The 9,830-nt window shown below is 36.9% G+C and overlaps 1 protein-coding gene across 2 annotated transcripts; it reads left to right on the top strand.

Annotated features, from left to right (window-relative positions):
• Positions 1 to 3,100: 3,100 nt before the first annotated feature.
• LOC105010774 (LIM/homeobox protein Lhx1) lies at positions 3,101 to 8,773 on the top strand. Of its 2 annotated transcripts, none has more exons than XM_020047954.2 (5): positions 3,101 to 3,826; positions 4,924 to 5,147; positions 5,694 to 5,935; positions 6,666 to 6,831; positions 7,349 to 8,773. In XM_020047954.2, exons 1-5 carry the CDS (start codon positions 3,657 to 3,659, stop codon positions 7,720 to 7,722), a joined length of 1,176 nt encoding a protein of 391 aa, XP_019903513.1. In that variant the 5' UTR covers positions 3,101 to 3,656; the 3' UTR covers positions 7,723 to 8,773. The 2 variants fall into 2 exon arrangements, with proteins under 2 accessions (XP_019903513.1, XP_010868661.1); XM_010870359.3 differs by having other exon boundaries at positions 5,661 to 5,935.
• The last annotated feature ends 1,057 nt before the right edge of the window (positions 8,774 to 9,830 follow it).

The raw sequence follows: 9,830 nt of genomic DNA, 5'->3' as shown, positions 1-9,830 counted from the left end.
TAGCTCCAACTCCAATGGACTCCGATAAATCTCTAGTTGAAACAGAATGATTGGACCTGTACGAGACAGGGCTTTGCTCAGTGTGAGGAACAGTTTGAATGTTACGAGTAACAGTGCCTAGCTGTGGTGCGGAGATTCTACAGTGGCAAGTGAGGGCACATTTTAGTATTCTGAAAGTATATCTATGTTTAACATTTAAATTTAGCCCTTGATTTTTCACAATAGGTGTTCATCAACAGATCCTTTGTGAGACAAGATTATTCGTATGTTTATGAATAATACTGCATTTGAAAATGTATAAAAACTGCATGAATTGCATATTGTGTTTTGGCACTTGAATCAGGTCTGACAGCCAGGTCTTTCACATCACCCTCTACTCATTTCTTTCAAGTACGCAGAGCTAGTCTCTGCTTGCATCTCACATGCATCTATTAAAATATAAAGCAACCAGGGGAACAGCAATGTGTTTGAAATGATGGGGCCCCAGTGTAGTACTGGTTTGGGTGATTTGCAGGTTCTCACAGCCTCTAGGTATAGGATACGAGGTATGCTTCAGCATTAAGGCCAGTATACAGCCAGTCATATGCTATGTTTGTGTGTGTGTGTGTGTGTGTGTGACACAGAGAGAGAGACAGACAGAGACAGGAGAGAGAGAGAGAGAGAGAGAGAGAGACTGGTTGGTCCAGAAATATAAAAACAGAGGTTAGCACAATGTTCTTATTATTGGGATAAGTTATCCAACTTGAGAATTCTTTATATTAGTTGCACAAATACAATGTTTCCTAAAGTAAACAATTAAAATACAAATTCTGGTTAATCTTAGCATATAAACAATTTTAATCTGAATCTACTCTCAAATCCTGAGGTGTCTTCGAAATTTGGCTTATTTTTGTGTTTCTTTTTTTGCATATTGTATGCGCGCTTGCGTTCACATTATCAATTTACATCCTTGAGTTCAGAAAGCATGGGCCCAGCACCGGTCCTAAATCCTGACCGACCCTATCTCAATACGGCGCAGTGCAGGGACAACCGAGTTTTGCTTATGCATTAGCTATTCTTTACATCTGCTTGACATATCCCCAACATAAAACCGTAAGGCGGTAGTGAACTATCTCCCTCCTAGCGAAAATAAAGCGTCGACTCTCTCCTGATCTATGGGCTATAAAATTAAGCCCGTCCACTGGTGGTGGCTCTATCTTCAAACCAGGGCTGCACTTGCGCACACAAAAGGCTATGAAGACGAATGGAATAGATTGTGGTGATTCTCATGCGCGAGCCCCCTATAATCTACTCTACTAAAATCAGTTCTCTTGTGCCTCTATTTCTTTCTCTGGCTAGATTCTGGTTATGCAAATGAAAACGTTTTTTTCTTCAGGGATTTTATTAATCGCTTGATGCAAAACAGTATTAGCCTATTACAGCTTGTTTTCCAAACATTTTTTTTTTCCCCTGTTATGAGAAACTACCATTTAACACAAACTACATTGAATCAAATTAATCCGCATTATCACCTCATAGCCTACCTTAGAATAAGGTAAAACCTACCAGAATAGAACTGGTTTTATATTTCAATGTCTGAATGGTACGATATCAAAACAGTTTCAGCCGTCCACACAGTTGATTGTTTATAGGCTACATTTGATTTCCCCGGGCAACAGATATCAGCAGCACGCGTGCTGTGGCCGGTGGGAAAATCCGCTATCTCCCGGTTCCCAGCCACGCAGACTGTCCCAAGTGCATTGCCCAGCGTGTGATAATATCTTTCAGGGGAAGCCTATCGCTAGACATTATATTATAATCATTAGTGATCCTTGCCCTTTCACCCAAAATGTAGAATAAGCGCAAGGAAACATTAATCTATGTAGAAGGCTTGTGTTCAGACTTCCCAAAGCCCTCCCCTCATCTGCAGAGGATGAAGTCATGATGATTTGTCATTTCTGTCACGGCGCCACAGTTTTATTTTCAGGCCTACAGTTTCACTATTTTGATTAATATAGACTGTATATAAACAGACATTTTGGAAAACAATGTGCAATATATATATATATATATATATATATATATATATATATATATACACATATATATACACATATATGTATTTATATACACACACACACACACACACACACACACACACACACACACACATATATATATATATATATATATATATATATATATATATATATATAATAAAAATAATAATAATTGACCAATTGTTACAATCATTACACAAAACGTAAGCAACTTATTAATTATGAATATTTCTGAAAGTTGAAATGGGTTTATACTAGGAAATATTCCTATTTTCCTGACTGAAACATTAAGACAGTTTACTAAGAAAAACGATTAATGAGATTTTAGTGTCTGTCAAAGACCCCCAAACTAATTATTTTAGTGGGCTTTAGCAGTCCATAATATTAAAGATAACATATTTGTAATATTTAATTATCTCGTCGGACAACACTAAGGTCCTAACACATTCTACCTTCTATAACCTTATTGTTCTGCTTTGTCTTATTAACACTTTTAATGTGAGTTTGTTTACACTGAATTAAGAAGTCTGTCACATGGTGCTTATTGACAATCTGAACAAGTCATTATTAAATGTACATATCCGTTTTCATTTATCATTTGTGAATTTAACTTTGTCCATGTTATTCACCTCCTCGATCAACTCTCTAAAGCATGGCATAAATATATAGGCAAGTTAAATCCATAATTATTTTGACAGTTTCAGAGTAAACGAATTTTGTATCCCATGCCAAAATTACTTTACGCCAGAAACTTTTTGTTTTCAATAAATAGGCCGACTAATATAGCTACCTTTAATGTATTATTAGCGGTATGGTAGGCTATGTCAGCTATCAAGAGGAAATTTGCCGTCTCTAATAAAAAACGACCGTTTTAAAGATGAGGCAATAGGTCTCTGTTCCTAGTTCCTGGTAGTGGGTCTGTCCGGCAGAGTTTAGAGGGCATAGTAATTGCCACTATAATAGCAAGCTGCTGATAGGTGTTGATTCAACATGACGTCACGAGGCTCAGAATAAGGCTAGCTCTGGCGCTTTTAGAGGCACGCATATTACTGGAGCTTGAACTAAAGAGTACATCTTACCCGGAGAATTGAAGGAATATGACAGCATTGACAAGAAATTGATCATTCTTTTTTTCATCATATTTAAATTTTCTACTTAATGGCAATAATCACTCAGCTGTGTGACAGTTACGTATTCGTGCGTAATTGTAGTGGCATGATGCCTGAAAACATTGAATGATATCGCACCTCAGCTCATCTTGATGCTGCTGATTTGCTGCTCTCAAGTTTGCATTCTTGCTTGTGAAATTTATTCACTCTAAGTTATTCGTTCGTTAAAATATATATTGATTTAATAACATGTTCGTGTAGCCTAGCCTAGCGTGAATGGTTGTCTTGTGCATGAGAGAGGGGTGCAATTTTGAGCTCAGGGGATATAATGATGCTAACTCGTTCTTGAGCGATTCGACTGGATGAGCTGCGTCTTCTGGATTATTGAAGGAGTGGACTATAGAGCAGGTAATTCTCGAAATCAACAAAGCGAACAAGGACGCACAACCGTTTGTTTTGGAACAAACAGGGAGACGTTCAGCCTTGGAACTGCTGGAATTATCTAAACATGGTCCATTGTGCTGGATGCGAAAGGCCTATCCTGGACAGGTTTCTACTCAATGTTCTGGACAGACCATGGCACATCAAGTGCGTACAGTGCTTTGACTGTAAATGCAATTTGACAGAAAAATGTTTTTCAAGGGAAGGGAGACTGTACTGCAAAAGCGACTTTTTTAGGTAAGCACACCTGGACACATGGCTTTTATCATGCAGAGGAGCTTTACAATTAAATCATATCATACAGAATTACAATTAAACTTAATAAAATATTAGGCCTATTTAAAATACCATATTTATGCTCTACACAATTACTAAGTTTTATTGCAAAATTGTTTTATCTATATGCCTAATGTCAATCAATATATTGTATAATCTATCTGCTTGAGCGACATACATTCAACAAACCAGAGGCAGAATGCCCAGATTATGAGTGGTGATCCACCAAAAGCTGATACATTATAAGCATACATCACCATGTTCTGCGACGGATTCAATGAAGTCGTCCTTTGTTTACAAGGAAAGGCTGCCAGACAAGCCGCGGGGATGAGAATTATGCCAGGATTCTTGACGGAAGTGTATCCCGCCTCAATTCAATCAGTCCGCGCACACCCGTTTGTTTTCTAAGTCTCGAGTGAAAATGTGATAAGTGGATTTGAATAATAAATCAGCTTGAGAAAACCCACTCTGCAATCACAGACCTCCAGTCCACACGTGTTTGTTAACTTTTTGAATACACATATATTTACATAAATAGGCTATTGCAACATTGAACAGTCAGCTGGGGCTTTGTTATTTTCAAGCATTAAATAGGATGTGTTTCAGTAATGGACCGTTTTGAATGGAAGTCTGAATTCTATTTCTCGAATAATAGTTTTAGGTCAAAATAGTTTTACAACGCGAACAGGCCAATTTATTTTTAACCACTTCATCTAGCGTCAAACAATCACATTATTACTCCAAGTAAATTGTATATAATGACCTACATTATTGTAGCGGGCACAAGAGTTTAACAGTATCATTTTCAGATCAGCATTTGTGATAAAACAAAACTTAAAAACAAAACGCATAAGAAAAATATCAAAAAGATATTTCGCATCTAAATACTAAAACTATATTTTATTACATGCCAAACGAATATCCCTTGGTGTAAATATATTTTAAAATATTGTACTAATATTGCAATTGTATTGGTAATCTAATCATTTTCTTTGGCTATTTACGTCTGCCCTGCTTTGTTTAGTCAATTAAATTCATTTTTCCTTTCTTTCGTTTAGGAGATTTGGCACAAAGTGTGGAGGTTGTGCCCAGGGGATATCGCCCAACGATTTGGTTCGTAGGGCAAGAAGCAAGGTTTTTCACCTGAACTGTTTCACGTGTATGATGTGTAACAAACAGCTATCCACTGGAGAGGAACTGTACATTCTAGATGAATTTAAGTTTGTTTGTAAAGAGGACTACCTAAGCAACAGCAACGGAAAGGACACAACCCTCCTATCAGGTAGGCCTATGGAATATTACTTAAACCACCAACTTTTCAACCACAAAGCCGTGTTTATATTTCTGTAGCCATACTTTCACGTTTTTGCTATTGCATAGTATACAAATATAGTTTTTGCGAAAGAAAATGTAATTTAAATTATACTAATAACAGTAAGAATCTAAATAATAACGTTAAGAACGATGAAACATATATGGTCAAAAATTATTTTGTGGATTACCATTTATTGTTTTCTTCATTAATGTTGTCATCACCACCCATAATAATAAGCTAAAAGCCTAATAATAATAATAATAATATATGCCAAATAATTATAATAATGACATACCTACAAATATGAATAATACTAATAATAGGCTAGTAATAGTATTTTGAATACAAATAATTAATAATAACTCTACATTATTATTGTTATAGTATGGTCTTATTCCCGTTAATTTTCCTTGATATTTGTTAATTATGGGGAGAAATACATTCAAAATCATTTCATTTCGTGTTTCTTTCATCTTACAGTCACGACTTGCAGTGACCCAAGTCTATCTCCAGATTCCCAAGACCCACATGATGATGGTAAAGACTCAGAAATCGGACATTTATCCGATAAAGAGGTGGGCAGCAATGAAAACGATGAGCAGAACGTAGGGGGGAAAAGGCGTGGGCCGCGAACCACTATCAAAGCCAAGCAATTGGAGACCCTCAAAGCTGCTTTCGCTGCCACGCCAAAACCCACCAGACACATCCGAGAACAGCTGGCGCAGGAGACAGGGCTCAACATGAGAGTGATCCAGGTAAGAGTCAATTTCCAATTCGATATATTACATGAAACAGCGCAGAAATGTCTGTTCTGGTTTTATTGTAAGTCAGTGAGAATGTATTTTCGACGAAATGACAGCGCCATGATACATAATGGAATATGACTAAAGGCGCAAAATGCCAACCAATGGTGCTTATTATACTGACGTACAAATTATACTGACATTCCAATATCTCCCCCCACTCCCCAGGAACTTTATGCCTAATGCAAATAGGCATAAAGTTTCTGTTTTATAAAATTATTTATTATTAGGTAGCATTAGGTATATTTATTATTAGGTAGCATTAGATATATTTATTATTAGCTAGCATTGTCACACCATAAGAATTGTACGAAGAGGGATAACGTTTCAGAAGTGTAAGCGGAAATAATGATTGGATGTAGGCCCAGAGACACATGGCTGTAATGGTTGAAAATCTTTCTTTTGGTTTATACTATAAATGAACAATTCAGCTGTACATTTAGATGTTAATTGGCACGGACCTAACAACTTAATTCACAAATTCAACCTGTAAATTGAGTCAGTACCTATTCACGGTGACCCATTTAGAAGTATAACTTAATTGGCCTATAAGTTTGAAATGGTTTATTTGACATCTCAAATCTCCGGACCTCGAGAAGATTCACATAATTGTTGTCGACTCAAAAATGGAATTGCTGTCTCCATTTCACTAATCTCTTCCCATACCTTTTGTGCCATTCAGGTTTGGTTCCAGAACCGGCGATCTAAAGAGCGGCGTATGAAGCAGCTGAGCGCACTGGGGGCTAGAAGACACGCGTTCTTCCGCAGTCCAAGGAGAATGAGAACTCTGGTGGACCGACTTGAACCGGGGGAGCTGATCCCCAACGGTCATTTTTCATACTATGGAGGTAATGCATTGTAGGCTACTGGCCTATTGAGCAACAACCAAAAATATACACTTTTGTGTTTTATATGTATCATATATATTCACTATGAAGTCTATGCTGATAGAAGGCCTTATTTTAGTTATGCAAAATGATTTATAATTCACACAAGCATATTTTAATTGACCTGTTGTCAATACCACGCAATTAACTTGAAGATAAAATACATTTCAAAATTGTTCTGTTTCATAGAATAGTGCATTGGCTGGAATCTACAAAAATGAATGTATCAGTCAGAAAAAAAAAAAAATCCTTTGTTCATATAAAAAATGCACGCTGTTTTCTTTAGGGTTGCACTTTTCATTGTATTACCTAATTACAATACCATTAAATCACTTTGGCAAATATTGAATAGTTTTACTCACTCACAGTTTAAACGATGAGTTGTATTCTCAGAGTAATTTTACCAGTATATGACAATGTTACAGGTTTTGACACAAAAATGTATTTCATATAATCATTTTGGTGTATTTGTTTGCAGATTATCAGAGTGAATACTATGGTCCTGGAGGAAATTTTGAGTACTACACCCAAGGGCCCCCATCATCACAGGCCCAGACTCCAGGTGATCTAGGCTTCTCATCCGGTCCCTCTGGTACCCCTTTAGGGGGCATGGACCATCACCTAGCTGGACATCATCCGTCCGGTGAGGTGCAGTGCTTCACTGATATCATATCTCACCATCCAGCGGACTCGCCTAGCCCAGAGCCCAACGGACCTGGGTCAATGCACAGCATCTCCAGTGAGATGTGTGGCTCCAGCACACCTTTCACCTCACTGTCCCTCAATGGCAGCGGATACAGCAACCAACTGTCACATCCCTCCTCAGAGATGAGTGAAGGCACGGTCTGGTAACCAACAGGACATTATAAAGTCAAGGCTCCCTTTGATTTATTAGACAAATGAAGGCCTGAGAGACTATTCCTTTTATTTATATTACGATACTTTTTTATTTATTCATCATTTAATTCATTTAATTATTTATATGCATTTAATGTATTATTTGTCTCCAACTTTTGCGGTGTTAATGTTGCAGTTTTGTTTGTATACATGGTAACAATACAGTCATATAATGGTGAATACTGTATGTGCGTTCAGCAGATCTTTTCATTTTAGAAGGCCTACCATATCAGATCATTATTTTTGACCAAAATCTTTTGATGATGGCTTTGGAAATTGTGCTTATTTCTCTGTATATTCACGTGTTTTGCCAAATCCTAGAGAGTTTGCCTTCAAAAGGAAAACTTTAAAAAGTTGTATAACCCTTTATTTAATAGAAAATAACTTGAATTTTAAGATGAAGTCAACCTTCTAAAAATCGATGGACAATGGTTTAAGGTGGACATAGAACAGTCAACTGTTTACGTGTATATTTACAGTACTTCAGGGGTTTGAATATCAGCATTGTTTGAAACCTCTCGTGATTCAGATGGAGAACATCTTTCAAGCAACAAACCAAACTTTTGTATTTATTCTATTTATATTATGGTTGTGGTTCCTCACTGTGCTAGTTTGTATTATTGTGTTCACTTTGAAGGATATGTAAAAACACAAATAGACAGTTGCCAAATAAGGATAAAAGCACAATTCAGTTAGTGCTTTGCATCATTAATTCCTGAAAACCCTACAAAACCTGTAGTAGTGTTTTTAACTGAATGTGTTAAATTCTATTTCTTTCTTTATTGAGGATTTCTATCATGGAAATGTTTCATTGCAGATCACTGAATTGAAGAACCATAGTCCAAAAGGCTTTATTTTGTGTCTTTACACAAAAGTCCAAATTATTAAACATTGATGGTCAAATATGCCACCAGCAGCTGCTATTTTCTTGAAATCAAGTCTCATATTATGTATTTTAATGTTCTGCTGAACCTAAGCTTGTGACCTCCAGTGCATATTAGACCATTCACTGTATAATAAAATATGTTGAAAGAATGGCAAGCTTTTTAATGATGATGGCAGAAGATTACGCAAGTTGGAAAATAAGTTCTTCACTCACTTGTTACACATCTGCACATTTGTTTTTATTAAGTTAACCCAATTGCTTTACAGGCCCAAGTGTTAAATTGCTGACATTGGATCTAAACACAATCAACTCCAGAGTCACATCCACTGATAAGACTATAGAATCCAGAGGGTCACATCCACTGATAAGACTATAGAAACCAGAGGGTCACATCCACTGATAACCCTATAGAATCCAGAGGGTCACATCCACTGATAAGACTATAGAAACCAGAGGGTCACATCCACTGATAAGACTATAGAATCCAGAGGGTCACATCCACTGATAAGACTATAGAATCCAGAGGGTCACATCCACTGATTAGACGACAGTACAGGGGGTCACAACATGCAGTGCTGCCCAGCTCTCCAGCACCAGGTTATTTATCAGGGCGTCTGAGAAGATACAAGCTTCACCTAAGGGGCCAACACTTTGGACAGATGTCTTGCAATTAGTGAAATTGTAGGCTACAATAAATTAAGACAATTTGATATTTACTTTCTCAAATCCAAATGTCATAATTTATCGGAGGGTTACCTCCAGGGTGTTGTATGCAATTAAGTCGGATTGTGGTTATCCAAACAGCATGCTCTGATTAAAATCTTAATATTCCAAATACTAGTCACAGCCAGGCTTAACAACAACCTACACCAAAGACGATCACGTGAATCCTAATTGTACAGGTCGTTGTCGGAGAGTCATGTTTGTAGCCTTCTGTAGTCCCTTAACCTTCAATTCCATTCCATGTACAGTAGTTAATGTTTTTGGAAATGACGATGAGCGTCAATGATGTCGGTGTAAGCTAAATGAACTTATACCGTAGTTCTACAAAATAAGAATATGTATCTAAACTAAGTCTAAACGCTCCTGAACGTAACAACGTACTTTATGCCGAATTACATATTTATTCAACAAATAAATAAATAAAATAAATAATAGGAACAGTGTCATACAAGAA

Source organism: Esox lucius, chromosome 7 (genome assembly GCF_011004845.1).
Source record: "Esox lucius isolate fEsoLuc1 chromosome 7, fEsoLuc1.pri, whole genome shotgun sequence".
In the NCBI taxonomy this organism is placed as follows: domain Eukaryota; kingdom Metazoa; phylum Chordata; class Actinopteri; order Esociformes; family Esocidae; genus Esox; species Esox lucius.
This window is presented reverse-complemented; position numbering and strand designations above follow the sequence as displayed.